Source organism: Bufo bufo, chromosome 1 (genome assembly GCF_905171765.1).
Source record: "Bufo bufo chromosome 1, aBufBuf1.1, whole genome shotgun sequence".
Lineage (NCBI taxonomy): Eukaryota > Metazoa > Chordata > Amphibia > Anura > Bufonidae > Bufo > Bufo bufo.
The window spans coordinates 786,626,937-786,653,750 of record NC_053389.1 but is presented as its reverse complement, the minus strand read 5'-3'; the positions used below and the strand labels follow the sequence as shown (position 1 = coordinate 786,653,750).

The window sequence follows — 26,814 nt, the reverse complement described above, 5'->3', positions numbered from 1 at the left end:
ACCAGTTCAGCTCTGCTACTTCAGTTCAACAGTGTTACATAAGTCCAGCTCTGCTACTTCAGGTAAACCCTGCTAAAACAAGTCTACTCTGCTATGTCAGTTCAGCTTTGCTACAGCTTAACCCTGCTACATCTGCTCAGCTCTGTTACTTCAGTTCTACTCTGCTACATCAGTTCAGCCCTGCTACTTCAGCTCAACATTGCTACATCAGTTTAGCCCTGCACCATTATTTCAGCTCTGCTTACTTGAGTTAAACCCTACTACATCAATTCAGCTCTGCTACTTCAATTCAACCCTGCTACAACAGGTCTACTCTGCTGCTTCAGTTAAAGGGAATCTGTCACCGGGATTTTGTGTGTATAGAGTTGAGGACATGGGTTGCTAGATGGCCGCTAGCACATCCGCAATACCCAGTCCCCATAGCTCTGTGTGCTTTTATTGTGTAAAAAAACCCCGATTTGATACATATGCAAATTAACCTGAGATGAGTCATGTACAGGACTCATCTCAGGTTAATTTGCATATGTATCAAATCGTTTTTTTACACAATAAAAGCACACAGAGCTATGGGGACTGGGTATTGCGGGTGTGCTAGCGGCGATCTAGCAGCCCATGTCCTCAGCTCTATACACAAAATCCCGGTGACAGGTTCCCTTTAAAGTCTGCTACATCTATTCAGCTCTGTTTCTTCAGTTCTACCCTGCTACATCAGTTCAGCTCTGCTACTTCAGCTCATGCCGAACACCACATCAGCTTTGCTACTTCAGTTCAACCTTACTTTATCCGTTCAACTATGCTATTATAGTTCATCACTGCTGCATTGGATATCTTACTATGCTGCATCAGGTCCACAGCATAGCCACACTGTCTGGCGCACCCAGGTCTTGTGCATAATAGTAATTTTTCGTTTGGGGGCTCTCTCTCTCTCCTTAGCTATCCTTGCTTGTACTGGCTTGGGGTGACCTACTCCCGTCAGCACAGTCACTATGTCAAACCAGCCCACAAATGGGGCATCTTCACCTGCTCCAGCTCTGCAGAATTATTCTTCTAATGATCATGCGACCCCCGCGGCCTCTTATTCCCAATAAAATTTGTGACACCCCTACGGTTGATCCTAAGATGGTGCAATTTTTAGCTAAGACGGGTTTCAACCCTCGCAAAGGCTTAGATTCCGCACTGAGGGCATGTCAGGACAAGTTACTGGATATAACTGGTCCTCTGGCAAAAATATTTGATTTAACAGAATCCGCTAAAGCGGACGGCAAACAGGTGGACCCTGAGGAACTCAGGGGATGGGTTCAGAGGGCCATCTGTATTGCGGGAAACTCCAATACATCCCTCGCCATAGAGAGGCGCAAGGCTATACTCATGAAAATCGAGCCCAAGCTTGCCAATTTAGCTCTGACTGAGTCGGGCAAAGCTGCCCAGTGTCTCTTATTTCGTGACTCCTTTATTAAGGAACTGGGCAAATATGTCGGGGCCTTTACGGCCTTAGACAAGGCGCAGACATCCATGCGCAAGGTGTTTCAGAACAGTTTTTCCATCAGGGCCGGCAGTTCGAGTGACCGTCTGTCCGGCCGTTCCTCTCTTCAGACCCGAGGCTCGGGTAGAGGCTCCTTTGCATACAGGCCATCTCTACAAGACCCAAGATACCAGCCTTCGTTCTTCCCATCCCGCCGCGGAGCAGGCCGTTCCAGGGGTTTCAGAGGAAATCCAGGTTCCAGACACCCATATGGTAAGTTCTCATGCTCTGAATTCTTCGGCTGTTTGTGTCGGGGGCAGACTTTGGCTCTTTTCACATGCTTGGTCAAAAGTCACCTCCGACCCTTGGGTCCTGTCCACGGTCAGGGGTTTCCAGATAGATCTCGTAGATATCCCGACAAACCTACCTCCTGCACACCCACTGTGGTTGTCCGATCAGGCTCGCGCTCTCGTCCACGGGGAGCTAACGGCTCTGTACCATGTACCACAAAGGGGCGATAGAACGGGCTCCCGAGAGCCATTCGGTGGTCGTCAGCAACATTTTTCTGGTACAGAAAAAAGGGGGCCTGATGCGCCCCATTATCAATCTCAAAACTTTGAACACCTTTGTCCGTTACCGTCACTTCAAAATGGAGGGCATCCACCTACTAAGGGACATGCTTCTCCCAGGGGACTGGATGGTCAAATTAGACCTCAAAGATGCATACCTGACGGTTCCGATAGCTCCCGCCTCCAGGGACTTGCTCAGTTTTTGTTGGAACGGTCAGATATGGCGCTTCACGTGCCTACCATTCGGCCTCTCGTCCGCTCCCTGGTGTTTCACCAAGCTGATGCGCCCAGTGGTAGCTTGGCTCCACGGCCGGGGAGTTCGATTAATCATCTATCTGGACGATATCCTCCTCATGGCCCAGAGTCCTTCTGTCCTCCAGGAACATTTGGAGATGTCCATGGCTCTCATCTCCAGTCTCGGTTTTATCGTCAACCGTCAGAAATCCCGAGAGTCCCTCTACGTCTATACAGTTTTTGGGCTTCACCATAGACGCCATCGAACAGACTCTCAGTCTTCCTCAGACAAAGGTCCGGGCTATTCCCAAGGAGATACGGATTTGGTGATAGAGTCGGATGCCAGCCTTCACGGTTGGGGGGCTCATTGCAACGGTCTTTCCACCGGAGGCCCGTGGTCTTCAGACGAGACACGACTCCAGTCTACATCAATGCCCTGGAGCTCCTTGCGGGATCTTTTGCGATACGCAGTTTCGTCAACGGCACAGTCAGGGCCTGTATCAGGCTCTGCATGGACAACGTGTCGGCGGTCCGATACGTCAACTGCATGGGTGGCACTCGGTCATCCGTTTTAACGCACTTAGTGAAAGATTTCTGGGATTTCTGTTTGGCCAGACACATCACTGTGGTGGCGGAGTACCTCTCATGCCTCCAACAATACTCTCGCCGACTGGAGCTCACGTTACATCTCCGATTCCAGCGACTGGAAGTTAGATGTAACAATTTTCTCCACCATGTCATCTCGTTGGGGCCCTTTCTCCGTAGACCTATTCGCGTCACGGTTGAACACACAATTACCCAGGTATTACAGTTGGCGACCAGATCCGGAGGCAGAGGCGGTGGATGCTTTCCTCCAGCAGTGGACGGGGCCCCTCATGTACGCTTTTCCGCCTTTCGCTCTAATTCCTCGGGTATTAGTCCAGATTCGTCGCCAGTCAGCCGAGCTGGTGCTGATCCTGCCCTTTTGGAGGACCCAATCTTGGTTCCCCCAACTTTTAGAGTTGCTCATAGAGGAGCCCTTCCTCCTACTGTTTTTCCCGGAACTCCTCATAGGGCCATCCGATCGCCCTCATCCTCTACTCCAAGAGGGATCCCTGCGACTCCTTGCTTGCAGGGTGTCAGGGGTCCCTGGGACATCGTGGGTGTTTCGGAGACAACTAGACTCTTATTGGAGAGTGCATGGGCCCCCGGTACTAGACGGGCCTATCGAGCAGCCTGGAATACTTGGGCTCGCTGGTGCGTCATTCGGGATCTGGATCTCGTTGAGGCACCTGTGACTTCGTTGTTGCTTTTCCTTACGTCCCTGTTTGAAGACGGTAAGGCGTATCGCACTATTAATTTATACAGGTCCGCTATTTCTTCCAGACATCATGGTTTTGATGGATGCCCAGCGGGTCAACACCCTCTTGTGTGTAGGCTACTCCGTGGTTCTCGCCTTGCCCGACCACCGAGACCTCGGTTTTCCGCGACTTGGGATGTTTCGTTTGTCCTAAATTTTTTAGTCGCTTGGCCTTCTAACAGACAGTTGTCGCTTCGCCAGTTGTCAGCTAAACTTGTCACCTTGTTTTGCTTGATTTCTTGCAAGCGGGTGTCGGATGTGCGTGCGTTGGATCATGATGCCCGTTCGTTCACTCCGGAGGGCGTTACGTTTAACATTACTCGGCGTACAAAAACTAACATCCGTTCTGTTTCCTATCCCGCTTTTCCTTCTTCTCCGCAGCTGTGTTCTGTTGCCTGCTTGCGTGAATACGAATCGCGCACGTTGCAGGTACGTTCTGCAGTTTCCCCTCAGTTATTCAATTCTTTCCGTCGGCCTTTCGCCCCTGTTACCAGCGTTACGCTCTCCCGGTGGGTTAAGTGGATCCTTTCCCTCTCTGGGATCGATACATCCATTTTCACCGCTCATTCGGTCCGCGGGGCGGCGGCTACGTCCATGGCTGTGGCTCGTTTGGAAGATGTAATGAAATTGGCAGACTGGTCTCGAAGTCTCCACCTTTCGGGAATTTTATTTTCGACCAGCGCCTCATGTTTTCTCTTCGGTGGTGGCCCAACTTTAAACTTGCAATAGGAGCCTCCGTGTCTTGATATAAAATTACATGATTTTCCTATTTTATGAAGTCGTGATTTTATGAAAGACACAGAGGCGAGTATTGCCCCACCCTTGATTGTCCTCCTTTTCACTGTGATTTGTGTTTTTGATTGGATTGCTGATTGCCTGTGATTATGATTTACTCTCAGTTATTGCAGTCTCAGACGCTTTATTTACCGACTCTTTATCAAACATTTCTCTTCCGTAGGTTGAAGAAGCTAGACCACCTGGAACGTTCGTCATCGTTTTCTCTGCTCAGAGGCCCTGTTTTCTTCGCAGTCGATGTTGCGGCTGCAGTAAACAAGTTCAAGTACAAGGTTGCTTCGTTCATCGTGTTCTTGGATGTTCGTTGATCAGCAAGTAGTATCCGATGGCAGTGCACAAAGAAAGAGGAGGATCCCAGTTGGAGAGGGTCCTTATCTACTGGGACTGTGGGAGGAGCTGTTGTCATGGTTACTTTGTTTTTCCATTCTTTTTTCTTTGCTGCTATGTGGTTCAGTAAAGAAAGGGTTAATGCAATACTTACCTGTGTCTTTCATAAAACCATGACTTTACGTCATAGAATAGGAAAATCATGTAATTTTATTGGTTCCATTTTTGTGGCACGTACGACTTTTTTTTTATCACTTATTCAAAATTATTTTGAGGGGAAATTAACAAATCATTAAAAAAAAAGTGAATTCTGTGTTTTTAATTTTTGTTTCCATTACGGCGATCAGCGCACATGAAATTTGTATTCATATTTTAATAGTTCTGACGTTTTCGAATGAGGCGATAACTAATATGTTTTTTTGTTTATATATATTTTTTAATGTAAAATTGGGAAAGGGGGGCGATTATAACTTTAAAACTTCTACCGTGTTCCACCATAGATTTGCACCGATAAAATCTATCCCACTTTACTGAGCCATAGGCGTGCACTGTGCCTGCCAGGAGGAGTAACTGAGGTACATGGGGGGCAAGGTATTATTTTGGTCCCTCACTTTTTTCAGTGAATTTATTTATGACATGAGGGTCCATACAGACACTACTACGTCCCCGGCTCAGCACCAGGGTCCAGCTCTCCTCCGCCCCTGCACGCAAGCCAAATAAACAAGAGTCACGGCACCGCCCACCCCTAGTCACGTGGCTCACCCGCTCCATCCAATGATATGAATCCGGACGCTGGAGCTCTAACCAATCGCAGCGGTGAGCTAGGCGGAAGTGGGCGTGGCTGCTGAGGCGTATTCTGCCCTGTTGACGGTGGGTGACGTCAAACCTTCTCTTGCGGTGACAGTGAGAGCGGCCCCGGGCGGACATGAGACCGGCGGAGGTGAGCGGGATCGGCTGTTACACGCTGGTAGCAGCCGCTAGTTAACCCCTTCTTCTCCGGTGGGGCGGCTGTGTGCATGGCGCTCCTCTTCCCCTAGTTACGCCTCCTGTCCTCATATTACTGTATTAATGGTACAGATGTGCTGCGCAGCTTCTCATAACTGCCATGTAGGCTGCAGCCAATGTGTGTGCGACCGCAGGATCAATATCCTCTATCTACAGATGTAGCTGAGCAGGGGTACTCTGGGGGAGGCTGCGCGCAGTGGAGGGGGCTCCTCAGGGGGAGGCTGCGCGCAGTGGAGGGGGCTCCTCGGGGGGAGGCTGCGCGCAGTGGAGGGGGCTCCTCGGGGGGGGGAGGCTGCGCGCGGCGGAGGGGGCTCCTCGGGGGGGGAGGCTGCGCGCGGCGGAGGGGGCTCCTCGGGGGGGGGGCTGCGCGCGGCGGAGGGGGCTCCTCGGGGGGGAGGCTGTGCGCAGCGGAGGGGGCTCCTCGGGGGGAGGCTGCGCGCGGCGGAGGGGGCTCCTCGGGGGGGGAGGCTGCGCGCGGCGGAGGGGGCTCCTCGGGGGGGAGGCTGCGCGCGGCGGAGGGGGCTCCTCGGGGGGGAGGCTGTGCGCGGCGGAGGGGGCTCCTCGGGGGGAGGCTGCGCGCGGCGGAGGGGGCTCCTCGGGGGGGGAGGCTGCGCGCGGCGGAGGGGGCTCCTCGGGGGAGAGGCTGCGCGCGGCAGAGGGGGCTCCTCGCGGAGGGGGTGTGGGCGGGCATATGAAGTTGTGGTGCTGATACAAACCCTTCCCCATACTTGATGGAGCAGACCTTTAACACACGTTACTAATGTGAAAAATATCTTATGTCTGAAATTACAGGGTAAAAGCCTGAGGCTGCACTACTGAGGGATGTTCCTGCAGTGTTGTCATAGAGACCGTGTGATGATCCCTGTCCTATAGACACAGGATGTGGAGATAGTGATTTGGATCCGTACAAGGTCTATATGACAACCTGCATCTGACCGGTCAGAAAGGGACATGTCATCACCAGAATGTCTCAGTAGTGCAGCCTCAGGTTTTGGGCCTGTAACTTCAAGCAGTTATCTCAGCAAGTATTTTGTAATGCCACGTTCCGTTATTTATGCTTTTGGTTTTATATGCTTATTTACTGTAGTTGTTTGTACTTTCTGTTTCTACACATCACTTCTCTATGTAACCTGTGATCAGTCAATGTCACCTCAGCGTGAGCCGCCGACTGACAAACTCTGCTCTGCTACATCTGTAGTCTGACTTTGTTTATACATTACTTTTCTCTCTTTCTGGGCCTTGCGCCCACCCCCTCCCTGTCTGCCGGCCCCTGGGCCTAACATAGAAACATAAGAACCATTTGGCCCATCTAGTCTGCCCAATATACTGAATCCTATGAATAGCCCCTGGCCCTATCTTATATGAAGGATGGCCTTATGCCTATCCCATGCATGCTTAAACCCCTTCACTGTATTTGCAGCTACCACTTCTGCAGGAAGGCTATTCCATGCATCCACTACTCTCTCAGTAAAGTAATACTTACTGATATTACTTGCGCCCACCCCCTCCCTCTCTGCCGGCCTCTGGGCCTTGCGCCCACCCCCTCCCTCTCTGCCGGCCTCTGGGCCTTGCGCCCACCCCCTCCCTCTCTGCCGGCCTCTGGGCCTTGCGCCCACCCCCTCCCTCTCTGCCGGCCTCTGGGCCTTGCGCCCACCCCCTCCCTCTCTGCCGGCCTCTGGGCCTTGCGCCCACCCCCTCCCTCTCTGCCGGCCTCTGGGCCTTGCGCCCACCCCCTCGATCTCTGACTACCTTTCGCGCTATGCACACATGTGACACCAAAGTTGGCACCCCATACCACTGCCCACTATTCCACACCAGTAGGCCGGTACCATTTATAAAACTGGTGTCTTCTCATGTGGCAGAGGGGTCTTTAAGCCCGCTCTGTGGCCCAGGTACAACTAGTACCCCCACATCCCCTGTAGCAATCATTGATACTTCCTTTTTCAGAGGCGTTCCCCACTATGAAAATTCCCTTTTAATTGAGCAGGTCCTCCTATGGTCTGTTTGGTCTGGTGACCACCCTGTGGCCAGCTGTCTAATGCATGGGCTCCAGCGGTTCCTTGTAGAACATGGCCTCCATCAGGTCAGGACAGGACTCTAGAAAGGATACGTGGAATAGGTTGACTACTCCTTTAATACCAATGCCTGGAGGTGGTTCCTGCCCCATCCCCCAGTTTGTTTCCTCACCGTGCCACCTATTTAATAATAATTTTGGTGCACGTCTGTCTCACTGTTTACAGAAGAACGGGTTTTATCTGCCGTTTCCTCCTGGTAACAGAAGCCACAATGTGTTTTCTTATTATTATTATTATTATTGAGTCCTATGAAGGTCACTGATGATAGAAAGAATAGGCTCTTTCAGACCTTCATGGTGAAGATGTGGCAAGTCAGAACTTGCAGGGGCCGATAGAAAGCTGGTGGAACAAAGGATGTGTAAGGTGTGGGCTGGAAAGGTCATACTTGGTGAGGCTCCACCGTACGCTTGTGGTGGAAATATTCACATGTATGTAACAGATGACCCGGTTATGTGAGGTCATCACATCTTCTAGGTATTACCACAGATGAGATCATATCTCTGGAGCCTCCATCTTCTAGGTATTATCAAATGATAAGGTCATATCTCAGGAGCTTCCATCTTCTAGGTCAGGGGTCAGCAAGTGAAAAGAAGATTCTGGGAGTTGTAGTTTCAGTACAGCTGCCGAAGGTTGCTGATCCCTGTTCTAGGTATGATCACAGATGAGGTCCTATCTCAGGAGCTTCCATCTTTTAGGTGCTATCACATATAAGAGCATATCTCAGGAGCTTCCTCTCCTGTCTTCTTCTTCTGTTCTGCTCATTGCTCCATTCTTCATGTGGTAGATGATTATGAAGGTACAACCACACGGCACAGTTGTGACACAGCCGGGCTGTACGAGTCGTAGTCGTACCTATGTTCAAGGGTGGCGCTATTTCCGGAAGAAAGCAGCTACCTATTTCTCGTCTGTTACAACTCCCTTTATGTTCATCCTGGGCTTCCTAGTTCCTGACTATCGTGCCACAAATTCTGTGAACCTTCTGGTGCCTATATTTATACATTGTAAAGTCGGCTGAACTCCTTTTGAGCATTTAAAGACGTTGTCTACAGGGGGTCATGTATTGGGGATCCTAGCAGCAAGTGTTCCAATTCTCTGCAGCGCCACCACAGGATATGTGGAGCATTACACTGCGCCCTTTGAAATAAATGGTCTGATTGCGCAGTGTGAATGCTACAGACTAAGGGCTCATTCACACAAACATATTTTTTTGTCTATGTCCCTTCCTTTTTTTTTTTCTGTATGCGGAACCATTCATTTCAATGGGGCTGCAAAAAAAAACCGGAAATTACTCCATGTTCATTCTGTATCCGTATGTCCGCAAGTACGTTCTGCAAAAAATTGAACATATCCTACTCTTGTCCGTTTTGGGGACAAAGAAAGGCCCCTTGCAGACGAGCGTGTCCGGATTAGGTCCGGATGGGTTGCGGATGCGTTCAGTGAAAACTGCGCGATTTCGCAAGCAAGTCTATTCAGTTTTGTTTGCGATCGCATTCAGTTTTTATCGCATGGGTGCGATGCGTTTTGCACGCGCGTGATAAAAGACTGAATGTTTACAAATCTCTTGACAACCATCTGTGAAAAACGCATCGCATCTACACTGGCTTGCGATTTTCACGCAGCTCCATTCACTTCTACGGAGCCAGCATTGCGTGAAAATCGCAGAATATAGAACATGCTGCCATTTTTCACGCGACGCCCAAGTGATGCGTGAAAACCAACGCTCATGTACACAGGTCCATTGAAATGAACGGGTCCGGATTCCGGGCGGGCTCAATGCGCTCGCTTCACGCATTGCACCCGCACGGAATACTTGCTCGTGTGAAAGGGGCCAAAGGCATTGTGGCAATGGATCCGTGGTTTGGGGACCACATAATACATATGGTCGTGTGCGTGAGCCCTCACATATATGTTTTATAAAAGCGGGTTCTCCCCTAATCGGAGGGGTTTTCTGGTACTTAAATATGGATGAGCTGTGCTCAGGATAGGTCCTCGATATCAGACCAGTGGGGACCAACTCCCGGCACCCCCACCGATCATCTATTTGAAGGGTCTGAGTTGCTCTGGCGAGCGCTGCAGCTGCTTCACAGTATACTGAGCACAGCGCCCTACATTGGATAGTGGCTGTGCTTGGTATTGCAGCTCATTCCCTTTCACTTCAGTTTGACCGACTGACGCCACAGCAAGAGGCAGCAGCGCTTACCCGAGCATTTCCAACAATTGATCGGCAGGGGTGCCTGGAGTTTGACCACCGCTGAGCAGATATCGATGACCAACCCTAGGAGTAGGTAATCCGTAATCAGGGCTGTGTCACAAAACTTATTTGCGATTTTTTTCAAACCAGCCCTTGGATCTGAAAACTTTTGCAATTGCAAATTTCTATAGCCAGTGAGATGTTTCCTGAAATCTGTCTATTTAGCGCCACCTGCTGTTCTTTTCTTTTCTGTATTTTTTTTTTATTTATTTTTTCGTCTCACTGAGGTGGTCGCACATGCTCAGTTTAAATCTTCAGCGGCCGCCAGCTATATGTTGTGTTAGAAGCCGTAGCAGTTACAGGGAGACGCCAGGCCGAAGATAATCTAGCTGAGCAATTGCAGCAATGATTGGCAGTAGCTCTGGATCCATGTCCTAGATGATGTCTGATTCTCATTTCTTAAATCAATCATGGACTAAGTCCCGGAAAACATTTTAACCCTGTAAATTTTATAATAAAATAAAATCGGACATTTTCCCAATTGCAGGCATTATGGCAATGGCGGGTGTAAAAGTACGGTATGATGGGAAGGATTTGACATATGGGTGGTGGTCAGTATTTTTGCACCTGTATTTTCTCAGTAGCTGTGGAAAGCTGGGTGATCGCCCATATGGACACTTTCCATGAGGCCATTCGTGGTTTATTCGCCACTGAACATCCGGTATCTCTTGATTCCTCTTCCTTCGCTCTGGAATGGCCGATAACACGGGACAATAGCGCACGGTCAGCACTTGTATTTCCCCTCTTGGGAACGATTAATCCCACTTGGTGATTGTCTCCCTGTAGTGCACAAAGCAGCTATTGTGACATCCCGGGGATTTCCTGATGTTATGTAATGTGATACAAAAAGCGGATCCTGTGCCCGGGTACACAGGCCTCCTTGTAATGACCATGTGTTCTCTGCTCTGCCCTCTAGTGATGGCTTTGTGTCAGTGCACGGTGAGAAACAGCGACTCGGACATGGAAGGCTGCACCTTCACCGGAGCTGGCCTCAGGGTGTTTCTCTATTGGAGCAACGGAAAGGAACACTACGTCAGCTTTACTCAGAGCGTCACCACCGCCGAGGAGATCTGTATTCACGTGGCACAGAGGCTGGGTGAGTAACTAACCGCATGTCCTGCCAGCCAATGGTTAAGGCTACTTTCTCTCTTGCGGCAGAGTGATCCGACTGCCTGCCGGATCCGTCAAAACGTATGTCAACTGATGGCATTTATAAGACTGATCAGGATCCTGAACCGTCTTACAAATGCATTGAAATGCCGGATCCGTCTTTCCGGTGTCATCCGGAAAAACGGATTCGGCATTTATTTTTTTCACAGACCGGAAGGACGGATCCGGCACTAATACATTCCTATGGAAAAAAAAATGCCGGCATTCAGGCAAGTGTTCAGTTTTTTTGACCGGAGATAAAACCGTAGCGTGCTGCGATACTACCTCCGTCCTGATCAGTCAAAAAGACATCCTGATGCATCCTGAACGGATTACTCTCCATTCAGAATGCATGGGGATGAAACTGATCAGTTCTTTTCCGGTATAGAGCCCCTAGGACGGAACTCTGTGCCGGAAAAGAAAACCGCTAGTGTGAAAGTAGCCTAAATCAGACATGATGCTAAGGTGTGAACTGCGCTGCAGCATGAGCTGATCTCTGCCGTACGTCTCTCTGCAGGAATTACACCGCTCTGCTATACCTTGTTTGCTCTGTATGATGTGCAGGAGAAATACTGGTATCCTCCAAATCATGAATTCAAGATCACTAGAGATATGAAACTACTTCTCCACTTTCGGATGAGGTAAGTGATGTAATAACCTGTGTATAAATTATGTGTTATATATCCTCTCCTATATCCACCCTAATACTCCATATATTCTCTCCTATATCTCCTCCTATTACTCCATATATCCTCTCCTATATCTCCTCCTATTACTCCATATATCCTCTCCTATATCTCATAATATTACTCCATATATCCTCTCCTATATCTTCTCCTGTTACTCCATATAACCTCTCTTAGATATCCTCCTATTACTCCAAATATCCTCTCCTATATCCCCTCCTATTACTCCATATAACCTCTCCTATATCTCCAACTATTACTCCATATATCCTCTCCTATATCTCCTCCTATTACTCCATATATCCTCTCCTATATCTCCTCCTATTACTCCATATAACCTCTCCTATATCTCCTCCTATTACTCCATATAACCTCTCCTATATCTCCTCCTATTACTCCATATAACCTTTCCTATATCTCCTCCTATTACCCCATATATCCTCTCCTGTATCTCCTCCTATTACTCCATATATCCTCTCCTATATCTCCTCCTATTACTCCATATAACCTCTCCTATATCTCCTCCTATTACTCCATATAACCTCTCCTATATCTCCTCCTATTACTCCATATAACCTCTCCTATATCTCCTCCTATTACCCCATATATCCTCTCCTGTATCTCCTCCTATTACTCCATATAACCTCTCCTATATCTCCTCCTATTACTCCATATAACCTCTCCTATATTTCCTCCTATTACTCCATATAACCTCTCCTATATCTCCTCCTATTACTCCATATAACCTCTCCTATATTTCCTCCTATTACATTCCCCCCCCCCTTACAAATGACCTTATGTATGTAAAAATACTTAATTGCATTGCCATGTTCATAATGACACAAAAACAAATTATGTTAAATTAGTCTTTCTCGCCCATATTCCTTGGGGGACACAGAAAACCATGGGTATAGCTCTGCTCCCTAGGAGGCGTGACACTAAGTGAAGACTGTTAAGCCCCTCCTCCATCAGCTATACCCTTCAGCCTGGAGAAGAGACTGCCAGTTTTTGCTTAGTGTCCAAGGAGGCAAGACACCCCCTGCTTATGCAGGGTTGTTTTCCTATAATTTTTTTATTTTTTGCGTTATTTGTTGTTTTAATTCGATTTTTTTCTACCTACAGGGACAACAGAGGCGCATTAGACCCCTCTTTTTCTCCCGGGGTTGAGTTGCGCCAGTGCCGGTAATCCGCACTGCCGCCTCCCCCACAGAAGACAAGGTGGACCAGGGCAGCCTCGCTCCCCTGCGTCCCGCCAGCTCAGGGTCGCCCGCACGCCAAGTCCCTCCCCCGGCTTCCTGCCACTGCGGTGCCAGGAGCTGAAGGGGCGACCCCGCTGGATGGATTGAGGGCGAAGACAGCGTATGGTGAGAGTGGCTGCTCCAGCCTCCCCTTCCTCCCTCCCACCACTGCTACATCCCCCACCACTGCTACATCGTCCCCCCCCCCCCCCCCCCCCCCCCATGGGCATATCGGGACCGTTACCGGGCATCATTTGGGGGGGACTTTGTCTTGGGCAAGTCCTTGGCACGGACGCTGCCTTCAGGGGACGGCTGCAGGCAAAGAGGCCGTCTGCCACATCCAGGCGCGGCTGGGGCCGCTTACTTGGCGCGAACGGCGCCATTTCATCTTGGCCGGCACTTCATCACCTTGGGGGTTAAAATCATTTTGCCGCACGCGCGGGGCTCTGCTTCTCCTTCAGCGCGGCAGAGGGGGGGCGGAGCTTCCTACATGCGCTCCGCTACTTCCGGTTTCGTCGGGCTCCACTCCTCATAGTGCTGCGTGGAATCCTCTCTGCCGTGCGATCCGGAAGCCATTCATCTCCGTGCTGCTGCCTCTCCTCCACAGCCTCCTCAGTCTGTTCCCCTTGCTGCTGCCGCTTGCATCATCCGGGTCTGGTAGGACTGTTAACCCCCTCCGTGCCACCAGTACTGTTGCTTGGGTGTAATCCCCGTTCCGCTTTTCTCTGGGGTCTCCCACTTTAAGTGCAACATCTTTTTTCCACCATGTCAGACCCTTCTGCGGCCGCCAAGCCTTGGTACCATGCCTGTACTGCTTGTAGGGAACCCTTTCCCCGGGGGCAGTCTGATCCGCACTGTACTGCATGCCGAGCTCCACCGCAGCCTCAGTCGCCCGCTGTGTCGCTCCCTGCTTCCTCTGACCCGCCTGACTGGGCTAGATCCCTGTCCCAGGCCGTGGAAAGCCTCACTCATGTCGTGGGCCGCCTAATAGACAGGCCGCCTACCCCGCAGGACGCCACTCTTACTGTCGCGCCCTCCGGGTCCACTGCTTCTGCCGCTGCAGCGGGTTCACTCTCTCTTAGTGACCCCTCCCGAGCTAGGCACTCTCAGAAGCGTCTTAGAGTAGAGCGAGCCTCCTCCTCAGAGGCCTCCCTCTCCCCGCGTGGGCACCCAGACGGGCCTCTCCTCTCCAAAGGATTCGCTCTCTGAAGGTGAATTGGCGGTTTCAGATTTGGAAATGGACTCGGCCCTGCCGTCCAAGCTAGCCTCAGCGATGGGTCAACTCATCTCTGATATTCGTGACACCTTTAAGGTGCAAGATGACCCCCCCTAGCTCTGACGCAGCTAGCGTCTCCTTTATCAGACCCAGGCAGGCCTCAAAAGTCTTTCCAATCCACTCTGATTTCTCCTCCGTGGTGTCTAAGGCTTGGGCTCGCCCGGACGCCCGTTTTGTCAACCCCAAGAAGCTGGACATTTGCTATCCTTTTCCAGCCGATGTCGTGGCCACCTGGTCGTCCCCACCCAAGGTGGACCCCCCTGTGGCCCGGCTGTCAAAGAACACGGCCATCCCTGTTCCCGACGGGTCCTCTCTTCAGTCAGCGGAGGACCGTCGCATGGAGACCCTTTCCAAGGGCATTTTTGCTGCCTCCGGTTCTGCTCTCAGACCGGTTTTTGCCTCTGCTTGGGCAGGAAAAGCAATCTCTGCTTGGGGTGCGCAGCTGGAACAGGAGTTGGACTCGGACGTCCCCATCCAGGACCTACGTTCCTTGGCCCAGCTTATTATTCGGGCCGGGAATTTTGTTTGTGAGGCCTCCCTTGATGCGGGAGCCCTTATTGCACGCTCCTCCGCCCTGGCAGTTTCCGTCAGGAGGGAGCTCTGGCTGAAGGTTTGGAAGGCGGACGCTGCCTCCAAACGTTCCTTGGCGGGGCTACCGTTTGCGGGTTTCCGCCTTTTCGGGGTCCGCCTAGACGAACTTATTTCGGAGGCCACGGGTGGTAAAAGCACCCATCTTCCGCAACCCCAAGCCAGGGGCACCCCCCGCGGACGCCCTGGTGCGTCTCGTTTTCGGTCCTCCCGCAGGGCCTCTGGGGCTCCCCCCACAGCTGCCGCTTCGGCTCCTCCCCAGGATAAGCGTAGGAAGCCGTTTTTTCGGGCGCAGCCCTCCTGGCGCAGGCCGCAGGCTGCCCGCGCACCCGCAGCAAAGCAGTCCTCTGCCTGAAGGCGCGCCCCCACCCACCCGGGTGGGGGGCCGGCTCCTCCTTTTCAGGGAAGTCTGGATGGCTCACGTCTCCGACGCCTGGGCTCTCGAAATTGTGTCCTCCTGATACAAGATCGAATTTGCATCCTTCCCTCCAGATCGGTTCTTTCGCTCCCGCCCGCCGCAGGACCCGAAAAGCGTGGCTGCGTTCTCCGCGGCTGTTCAAGCCTTACTGGACAGGGGGGTGATTACCCCCGTTCCTCTAGAGGAAAGGTTCCAAGGGTTCTACTCGAACCTCTTTGTAGTTCCCAAGAAGGGAGGTTCGGTGCGGCCCATTTTGGACCTCAAAAAGCTCAACCGTTTTCTCCTCCTTCGACGGTTTCGGATGGAGTCCCTCCGTTCCGCGGTGGCTTCCCTGGAGCAGGGAGATTTCATGTCTTCCATCGATATACAGGATGCCTACCTCCATGTTCCGGTAGCCCGGTGTCACCATCGCTTCCTCCGATTCGCCTTGGGAGACCTCCACTTCCAATTTGTCGCCCTTCCCTTTGGGCTGGCAACAGCCCCCCGGGTGTTCACCAAGGTCCTGGCCCCGGTTTTGGCCTTACTCCGTTCCAGGGGTGTTTTTCTGCTACCGTACTTGGACGATATCCTCATCAAGGCTCCGTCCCTTTCTCAAGCGGTTGCCAGCGTGGATCTCACTCTAGAGACTCTGGCGAGGTTCGGTTGGGTCATCAACTTTCCCAAGTCCTCCCTTCCCCCCTCCAGACAACTAGTCTTCCTGGGAATGCTTTTAGACACGGGAGCGGCGGAGGTACGTCTTCCCTCGGAAAAACGACTGATCCTCCGTCGGGCGGTTCGGGGTCTCCTTCTCCACCGTCGACCGTCCTTCCGCTTCTGCATGCGGGTCTTGGGGCAGATGGTTGCCTGCTTCGAGGCGATCCCATTTGCGCAGTTTCACTCCCGCCCTCTCCAACGGGCGATCCTCTCCTCCTGGGACAAATCGCCGGAGTCTCTGGATCATCCCTTCCATCTATCGCCTCCGGTGCGGTCATCTCTCCGCTGGTGGTTACAGTCCCCTCTTCTGGGCAGGTCTTTTCTGCCACTCAACTGGTTGGTGGTTACAACCGATGCCAGTCTCTTGGGCTGGGGAGGCGTGTTTCCTCCCCGATCCGTCCAGGGCATTTGGTCTCCATCGGAGTCCAAACTCTCGATCAATGTCCTGGAGCTGAGAGCGGCCCTTCTGTCTCTGCGACACTGGACTCATCTGCTGAAGGGTCATCCAGTTCGTGTGCAATCGGACAACGCCACGGCTGTGGTGTACATAAACCACCAGGGGGGCACTCGCAGCGCTGCAGCAATGCGGGAGGTCACCAGCATTCTCCGTTGGGCGGAAGCCCACGTCCCGGCCCTATCTGCAATTTTTATTCCAGGGGTGGACAATTGGGCGGCGGACTTCCTCAGTCGCACCACCGTCGACCCCGGCGAGTGGTCTCTTCACCCGGAGGTATTCGAGGCCATTTGCCTTCGTTGGGGCATACCGGACGTGGACCTCATGGCCTCCAAATTCAATCACAAGGTCCCCGCCTATCTGTCCAGGGCCAGGGATCCGGGAGCTTGCGGAGCCGACGCCCTCGTTCTTCCTTGGCGAGGCTTCACGCGCCCATACATATTCCCTCCCATCCCACTCCTGCCCAAGGTCCTTCGGAAGATCGCGGCGGAAGGCGTCTCGGTGATTCTGGTCGCTCCGGACTGGCCCCGCCGGTCTTGGTATGCCGACCTCATGCTGCTCCTGGCAGACGCGCCCTGGCCGCTGCCCGCCAGGGAAGATCTTCTCTCTCAGGGACCGATCTTCCACCCGCGTTTAGGGTCCCTACGTTTGACGGCGTGGTTGTTGAGACCACCGTCCTGACACGTAGGGGTTTTTCTGCGGACGTCGTCCGCACCATGATCCGCGCCCGTAAGCCGTCCTCTTCTAGGATCTATTATAGGACTTGGAGGACCTTTTTGGGGTTCTGTGCCGATCTGGGGATTCCTCCGCTCCGCTTTTCTCTCCCCACCGTTTTGTCCTTCCTGCAGAGCGGACTTGCCCAAGGTCTGGGCCTTAGTTCTTTGAAGGGTCAGGTGTCTGCGCTGTCCATTTTGTTTCAGCGCCCACTGGCCCCCCTTGGTCCTGTCAAGACCTTCCTTCAGGGCGTGGCTCACGCGGTTCCCCCGTACCGCCCTCCGGTACCGCCCTGGGACCTGAACCTGGTTCTCTCAGCGCTCCAGGCTTCTCCTTTCGAGCCTCTGCGGACGGTTTCCTTGCGACTTCTGTCCTGCAAGGTTATTTTCCTTGTAGCCGTCACCTCTCTTCGGAGGGTGTCCGAATTGGCTGCACTCTCCTGTCTGGAACCTTTCCTAGTGTTCCACCAGGACAAGGTGGTTCTTCGTCCGGTCCCTTCCTTCCTTCCTAAGGTGGTCTCCACCTTTCATCTGAACGAGGACATCGTTCTCCCCTCTTTGTGTCCTTCCCCTTCCCACCCGCGGGAGAGGAAGCTTCATCGCCTGGACGTTGTCAGGGCGCTCAAGGTTTACCTGGAGGTAACCAGCTCTTTCAGGCATACTGACTCGCTCTTTGTGGTTCCGGAGGGGTCGCGCAGAGGGATGGCGGCATCCAAAGTTGCTATCGCCCGTTTTGTCAAGATGGCTGTTACTGAGGCTTATCTCGCCAAGGGCAAGGTTCCGCCCCTTGGTGTTACCGCTCACTCCACTAGAGCGGTCGGGGCTTCCTGGGCTCAGAGGAATCGGGCTTCTACGGAGCAGATTTGCAAGGCGGCCACTTGGTCCTCCTTGCACACCTTCACCAAGTTCTACAGGGTGCATACTCATGCGTCGGCTGACGCTGCTTTAGGCCGTCTGGTGTTGCAGGCGGCAGTTGATTGATGCCTCTGGTGTTGGTCTAGTTTGTTCTGGTCCCTCCCTTCTGGGACTGCTCTGGAACGTCCCATGGTTTCCTGTGTCCCCCAAGGAATATGGGCGAGAAAAGGAGACTTTTGTATTACTTACCAGTAAAGTCTCTTTCTCGCTCTTCCTTGGGGGACACAGCACCCGCCCTTCATTTGGGTTACAGTTGTGGTTCCGGCTTGGTTGCCCCGTTGGGGTTCGACAGTTCTTTTTACGGTTGGTGGTTATCTTTCACTACTTGGACACGCAACTGGCAGTCTCTTCTCCAGGCTGAAGGGTATAGCTGATGGAGGAGGGGCTTACAGCTTTCACTTAGTGTCACGCCTCCTAGGGAGCAGAGCTATACCCATGGTTTCCTGTGTCCCCCAAGGAAGAGCGAGAAAGAGACTTTACTGGTAAGTAATACAAAAGTCTCCTTTTTGTGCAAAAATAGAATAAGAACAAAAAGCTATACGAATGTGTTGTGGGCAGAATAAAGTTATCATGTTGCACACAGTAAACATCATAAAGACAAAAACCCAGGTTGTTTTTGGTTATTCAATACATTAAATGTACCCTCAAATGGTGGTATTAAAAAAAAAAAATGCAATTTGTCCCTCAAAAACAAGTCCTCACATGAGTATGTCGATGGCTTGAGATGCGGAGACGAAAAAAATAAAGAAAAGTCACTAGTGTTTTAAAGTCTACAGTATACCGCATTCTTAAAGGGGTTGGCCCATCTGGCATATTGATTACATATCTCTAGGATATACCATCAGTGTCACATCGGTGTAGGTTCCACTCCAATCATCAGAACAGGCCAGAGCGTGGCCACGCAGGTGCAGCTACCATCAGTACATAGCTATGAGATTCTGAAAGTAGCCGTGTGCGCTTGCTCAGCTATTTTCGGAACTTCCATAGCATAGTATTTCTGGAGATAAGTGCGGGTCCTACACCCATTGACATTGATCCTAGTGATATGCAGTCAGTGTCACAGATGGTCTAACCCCTTTAAGACATTACGTTCAACCTTTCTTTTGGCGGTTTCAGGTATTATTTTCGGAACTGGCATGGGATGAATGAGAAGGAACCAGTAGTTTGTCGCAACGTCCCCAAGATCAGTGACAGTAGTGAAGACAAGAGTCGGACTGAGCAGTCTAGTGCCATCCTGGACCTGGCATCATTTGAGTACCTGTTTGAGCAGGTAATGTTGTACGGACAGATACATGATGAGTCATTCTAGCCATGGGGTAAACACTGGCCTCCTGCCATACTGGAGGTGATGCCGTCTCTGATCTTTATACACACTGGGCCTCATATCAGTAGGCTGAAGTCCACCTGTCCATGCGGATAGTGATATATTACATTGCTATTATTGATACTGCCTCTAGTTCTACCATTGGCTATCCCCTGTGTAATGGGAACATTAGGCTATTAGAGGGCACGAGTCTGTGATGTCCATGTTTTCATAAGATGACCTTCGAATCCAGATTTCTGGTTGCACTTGCTAAACATCTCGGATCCTCTTACCAACCATGCCAATCATTATACCAGAGGTGATGAACATCATGTTTTGCCGCCTAAGTCCTCTGCCTTTTTTTTAGGCTGAGGAGACTTGGTAGCCTAATGCTCTCCAAAGCCTCCCCGTTGTAGGTTTGAGGATGAGAGGAGCTTGTTTTTAAAGGGGTGTTCCCATCTGGTACATTTATGGCATATTGATGTGATAGGCCATTAAAGGTGTATTCCCGTCTTGGACATTGGAGGCATATCGCTAGGATATGTCCCCAATGTCGGATAGGTGCAGGTCCCACCTCAGGAACCCACTTATACTTGCAATGGAGCCCTCAAAGTGCTGGAGGGCGCACAACGCATGTGCAGCCGCCCTCCTTTAATTTCTATAGCCGGCTATTTCCGTAAGCCCCATAGAAGTGATTGGAACGGTGGCCGAACTTGTGTGGTGCGCTTCCCATTCATGTCAATGGGTCTTCCGAAAATAGCCGAATCCCCAATGTTCAAGATGGGCCAACCCTTTTAATATCTGTTAGGTGTGTGTTCCACCTCTTAGGACTCGTTCCTATCTCCAGATGTGTCCTTCCCCCGATGTGAACGGGGTGCAAGCCACACACTCATGACCACCCTCCATTCACTGCTGTGGGACTTCTGAAAGGAGCTTGGCTATTTTCAGAAGTTCCATAGAGTTGAGTGGAGAGGTGACCACAAGTGGGCGGTTTGCTCTCCATTATCTGCTACAGGACATCCGAAAATAGCCAAGCGTGCTTGCTCAGCTCTTTTTGGAAGTCCCATTGATGTGAATGGGGAGGATAGGGGAACTTACTTTTAACTGTATGGCTGCCAGAGTGGGAAAGACACTGACTGGGAACACAGTTTTTCAGTGTTGCTGAGGGGAAAAGGTTAAAGGGAATTATTTTTTTTTTTTAATGGAAACTGTGACTTTATTAAGATGTATAGTCTTGAGGAGAAAGCATTCTTGGCATGATCTAACATTAGGTGGCAGGGGTCCTCTGATGCACCCTGGATAGGTCCATTTTTAGCCACTTCACAAGGGTGCCCCAGTTGACTTTGCATTTCTTGCAGGGCAAGTTTGACTTTGTGAATGATGTGGTATCACTGAAGGACTTCCACACTGAGCAGGACGTCCACAAGTTTAAGAACGAGAGCTTGGGCATGGCCGTCCTTCACCTTTCACACATTGCCATCAAGAAGAAAGTCTCGCTGGAAGAGGTGGCCAAGCAGATTAGGTGGGTATTCTTCCAGGATCAGTGCTGCCCCCTAGACTAGTGTACACCGTTCCCAGAAATTTCTATGGACCATACCATTCTAGCAGAGGTGGCATCTTCAAGTGGGTTATGGGGCTGATGAGGGTGTCATGATCGGCGTCACGCAAAGGGAGGGAAATGGGAAGGCCCTGTCCAAGGGAGAGGGAAAGGTGGTGACCCCTGAATCACCTTGAGGCTGGCACCTGACTGCCCTGACGTCCCTAGACGGGTTCCTCACCTGTACGCCGATCACGTGCCTAAACCCTGGCTTTCCCTAAGATGAGCCCTACGTAGTGAACAGGGCGGTGGGAATATCTATATCTGGCAACCAGAGAAGTGGGAGATGGGAATATAAGGAGGTTTGGATTGCTGGACAAGAAACAGCTGAGGAGGAGAAGCTACGGATCCCTGAGTGAGCCAAAAAGGATTGCAAGGCAAACCCAGAAAGCTACCATTAAGAAACAGCACTATCTTTATACATAGATCGCGCAGCCACCCGCTGCGACTTCCTGACCCCGGGTATAACGGAGTCAGACGTGGCTCTTGACACCCTCGTGACAGAGGGTGTACGAGAACACACATTCATTCAGTGCGGTTGAGTTTATTACCTCCGCTTTACGCTCTATGATATTCTCTCAGTTCTGAGGAAGCCGCTATCTTATCTTCTATTTCACGAGCAAAGATGCAAATAAGTTATCTCAGTAATTCATCGAAAATGTGAACCTACAGCTTGGCTTTTTTTTTTTTTTTTTTAAAGAGAACCTGTCCTTTTTTTTCTTTTTTCAATTAATTCAATTCCTTGTACAGGTTTAAAAAAAAACAAAAAAAAAACATGGTCGCCTTGTTCCAGGAACGGTGCCACTTCTGTCCATAGGTGGTTTGTGGTATTACATCTTGCTTCCATTTAAATGAGTTGGGCAGAGTTGCGATCTGTCATACACCCTATGCACAGGTGTGGCGCTGTTTTTGTAGAATTGGCAGCCTGGTTATACTTACAATGGGTCTTCGGGTTCTGGCATAATTGAGGTTGATCCAGAAACGGTGTCGGTATGCACTTACTTGTGGGGTGGTAAGTCTCTTTATATCCCCCCCCCCCCCCAATCTAGTCTGAACAAGCAGAGCAGCAGTGTAAAGCATTGGACCCTATAACACTGTGCCTATAAATGAGCCTTGCACACATTGGGCATATGTAAACTCCAGTTTATTAGTGTGTGGCCCATAAAGGACCAGGGGGTCAAAAAAACATTTAAAGGGAATGTGTCACCAAAAACTTTTTTTTCTACCATTAAAACCAGATAATGACACACCTCCTGTATTTATTTTCTGATTGCAGAGTTTTTCTATTCCATTTCATGAACATGATTATGGGGGCAGCCGTCTTGCCTGAGCTGTTCTTAACTACATTTTAGGAATTGCTTTACAGCAGCCCCAGTGAGCCATAGACACAATAGACAGGAGGGGGCCCCATTGACTTCTATGGGAGAGTTTTCTGGGCATGCTCAGTGACCTGTGCAGAGGTCAGGAGGGAGTAGATGAGCTGTTATTTCACCTATTGTGAATGGTGGATCCGGTGTTATCTATGTTGTGGTGATATCTGTCATTGTAATCCTTCCTGTAATGATAAGGAGGTGACTACTGAAAAGTGATCTGGTGCCTCCTATTTGTCATGGTGGCTAGTGCGAAAACTGAAGGATTTTAGTTTTTCTAAATAGATATGAACATAAAAAATGAAATATAACTTCACAAAAAACACGGCTGCACCTTTTTGGAGGCAATTTTTTTTTTTTTTAATGATTGCATTTAACTTATTTTTTGCTAAAAATCATATTTTCAATTGACTTTTTTTATTAAAAAAAAAACATTCTCTCACAAAGGGTTAACTGTTTTTCTAGCTGTGTGACTGGTACTTTCACTTTGTGCCGGTCATCTAATAACCCTAATCTCTAAACTACTAAGGCCCCCTTTACACGGGCATCGCGGGTGAGGGCCGAATGCAATGCAGGTGTGTTCAGGATAAATCGTGCGAGCAGGCACGCAATTTCAGTCAGTTTTGACTGCGATTGCGTTCAGTTTTTTTCCGCGCGAGTGCAATGCGTTTTGCATGCGCATGAGAAAATACTGAATGTGGTACCCAGACCCGAACCCTGACTTCACTGAAGTTTGGGTTTGGTGTTCTGTAGATTTTATTATTTTTCCATTATAACATGGTTATAAGGGAAAATAATAGCAATCTTTAATACAGAATGCTAAGTATAATGTCAATTGAGGGTTAAAAAATAAAAACATTACTCACCTCATCCACTTGATCGCGCAGCCGGGATCCTCTTCTTTGTTCTTTTTGAAGGACCTGCAAAAGGACCTTCGCTGACGTAATCGCCCTCACCACGTGGGTCAGAGAACAAATATGGAGCTGTTTTAGGACATAGCCATGTTTCCACAAAGCGACATTGTTCTGAACTAGGGCCCCATAAGAAAGATGCTTCACATGTAGAACATGACCACTTACAAATGAGAGTTGCTGTGGGCAAGTGCGCCCCCTTTTTTTTAGTTGCCCAAGTTTTTGACCCTTGGACTGACAGCCTCTTGTGGCTTTTCTCCACAGCTTTAAGGAATGCATCCCGAAGTCCTTCTGCCGGCAGATCCAGCAGAACAACTACCTTACTAAGTTCCGCATGAGGAGTGTCTTTAAGAAATTTGTCCGTCACTTCCACCTGCACACGGTGAGCGCCGGGAAGCTGAGCGAGGAGGACGTCATGTACAAGTACCTGTCCACCCTGGAAAACCTGGCACCCAGATTTGGCTGCGAGATGTTTAGGACTCTGAGCCTGGAGCTTCCCACGGAAGGGGAGAAGCTCCCGTTATATATCAATGGGGGCTACGTGGACCACAGCGAGTCTGTGAACAGGGCGACGACCACACACCAGGTCCTGGTTAGCGGGATGGAGGGGATCCAGTGGAGGCAGAAGAAAGAAGAGGTGAGCTTGTTGTACGGGTTGTCAGTAACTCTGAAAAAATGGTATCCTGTACTGAGTGTCCCCTCTCCATTCACCTCCAAAGCGGACTACTACATTCTGCCGGTTTTCTGTTAAAGGAGACTCGGACATTGGGGGCATATTGCCCTCCATTCATACCTATGGGAGTGCTGAAAATAGCAGAGCGCTGGCCCTACTATGTTTGCCAGCCCCTCCTGCGCTTTGCAGACTCCATTCTAAGCATAGGTGCAGGTCCCTCTGGGACCGTCACCTATCAGACGTTAGGGGGCATATCCTAGCGATATGCCACCAATGTCCCAGATGGAAATACCCCTTTAAGAGCAAGCAATGTACTGTGGTTGCTAAGATGTTTAGACTCTGACAGTTCTGGAAGTTTGTCAGTCCGGTGCCCACATAGCAGAATTTTTATTTTGTCTTTAGGTGCAAGCAGAGCTCCTCATGTAACTTAAATAAAATAAATTACATAATAAGCTGTAATGTGAGTGCCAAAACCTTAAAGGCTATGTACACCTTCCAGGGCATTTTTTAAAGATTTCATTTTACTAATTTGGGGCAAAAAATAATCTTTTCAATTGGTCTTTATTAAAAATATTGAGCCATTCTGTCACAAAGGGTTAACTGTTTTTCTAACGGTGTGCATCCTACTTTCACTTTGTGACCTCATCTAATAACTCTAATCTCTAAACTACTGAGAAGTCATAAACACTTTTATTTAAGCCACGTTCTTATCAGTAAGTTAAGAACTGAACTATACTGTGTTTATAATGTCATAGAGCAGAGATAAGGAGCCCGTCTGCTCCTGGTCTGACGGAGCAGAGAGAAAATTCAGATCCATCTATTAGAGCATCTCAGCCCTGTACAGAAAAAAAGGTTTCATATTTTAAATATGATTTTTAGCTCGTAATGAGTACAATGCAATAATAAAAAAAATTGCCCCCAAAGGTTTACGTAGATTTTAAATGAGTGTTTGAGCTCAGGAGATAAGAGATTAGGCTTCACATGAGCCATCAGCTGGCGAGAATGAGTAGTTATACTGAAGATTTTTAATAAAGACCAAAAGGAGTACAGGGTACGTCCTGTGTTATCCGGTCACCGCCGCGCGGAGGGCGGTGATCGGAACTGGGTGCCTGCTGAAATCATTTAGCAGGCACCCTGGGTCAATGCCAAGGGGGTTCTTGTGACCCTCCCCCCCCCCCTCCTTCAATTCAGACCTGCGGTTTGCAGCGCTTTCGGAAGTTCTAAATACCTTTTATTTAAATGTTTAAACCCCACCGCTGCCCTCTTTGTTATCTGCCGGCGGGGGGGGGGGGAGGGGGGGTTGCGGGCGGTGCCGAGCGGTTTTAGAAGAGTGTCAACACGCGTTGCTGACACTCTGCTTGAAACGGCTGACATCTGATGCCACGGACCGCTGTATGGAAGAGGTTAACAGGGAGGGAGCTCCCTCCCTCTCCGATCTGGGGCTGCTGTGCCTTTTCAGCCCCCAATGGGAGAGGGAGGGGGCGCCCCTCCCTCCCCATCACCCGCTGCTCTTTTTGATCGCTTGCCATTACACTTTTTGTGATGTAAGGTGACAAAAAAATGGCTTTTTTGATAACGTTTTTATTTTCAATAAATATTGAGTTTTGTTTGGCTGTTAACCCTTGCTTTGTTACTGGAAAAAAATGGATTAAAATGGAAAATTTGCCCAAAAATCGACATTCTGAAATTTTATCTCCATTTGCCATTAACTGTTGTGGAACACCTAAAGGGTTAACGACGTTTGTAAAATCACTTTTAAATATCTTGAGGGGTGTAGTTTCTAGAATGGGGTCATTTTTGGGTGGTTTCTATTATGTAAGCCTCACAAACTGACTTCAGACCTGAACTGGTCCTTAAAAGTGGGTTTTTGCTTCTAAACTTCTAAGCCTTGTAACGTCCCCAAAAAATAAAATGCCATTCCCAAAATGATCCAAACATGAAGTAGACATATGGGGAATGTAAAGTAATAACTATTTTTGTAGGTATTACTATGCATTATAGAAGTAGAAAAATTGAAACTTAGAAATTTGGAAATTTGCTAAGTTTTTGGTAAATTTGGTATTTAATTTTTTTATAAATAAAGAATTTTTTTGACTCCATTTTACCAGTGTCATGAATTACAATATGTGACGAAAAAACTATCTCAGAATGGCTTGGATAAGTCAAAGCGTTTAAAAGTTAATCACACATAAAGTGACACTGGTCAGATTTGCAAAAAAAATGGCCTGGTCCTTAAGGTGAAAATGAGCCCGGTCCCTAAGGGGTTAAAGGGGCTGCAAATAGAAGGAATTCTGTTCTCTTGGACAGAGTGGACAGCAGATAAAAGGAATGTCTCCTACTCTTGAGGACCTTTCCTGTCCCATGTGCCACAGACAACCCATTAATTTGAATGGATACTGTGTAATACTTAATTTCTCCTGTGGAGGCACTGCAGGGATATTGAGCACTTCTGGCTGGGTTTCCCCACAGATCGCTGGCAGCAGGACACTTTGTCATCTGCTTATTGTAAAGGACACCCTTCTGGGGATTGTCCAAAAACCCCATTTGGGTGGAATTGGGTTCAGAGGAGATCTCTGTTTATAATAGTTCAATATAAAATAGTTGAGATCTTGAGAAAGTGAAACCATAATATGTAAGGCCTTGTTCACACCTCGACAGCGAAAATAATGGCAGTACTATATTAGCTGCGTCACGGCCACGACGGTGTCTAAAAAAACACTGTGGCCATGTTGGAGTCCGTCAGGTTTAGCTTAAGCAGATTTTGTAAACTGAG

At 49.7% G+C, this 26,814-nt stretch overlaps 1 protein-coding gene across 1 annotated transcript in view; it reads left to right on the top strand.

Annotated features, from left to right (window-relative positions):
- The first annotated feature begins 5,558 nt into the window (after positions 1–5,558).
- The window catches only part of TYK2 (tyrosine kinase 2), a 53,265-nt gene continuing 32,009 nt past the window's right edge, over positions 5,559–26,814 (top strand). Inside the window, exons 1-6 of the mRNA XM_040414930.1 lie at positions 5,559–5,666; positions 10,974–11,153; positions 11,724–11,847; positions 19,304–19,457; positions 20,849–21,012; positions 23,633–24,005. Of these exons, the coding sequence (XP_040270864.1) occupies positions 10,976–11,153; positions 11,724–11,847; positions 19,304–19,457; positions 20,849–21,012; positions 23,633–24,005 (993 nt within the window). The 5' untranslated portion in view covers positions 5,559–5,666; positions 10,974–10,975. The remainder of the gene's footprint in view (positions 5,667–10,973; positions 11,154–11,723; positions 11,848–19,303; positions 19,458–20,848; positions 21,013–23,632; positions 24,006–26,814) is intronic.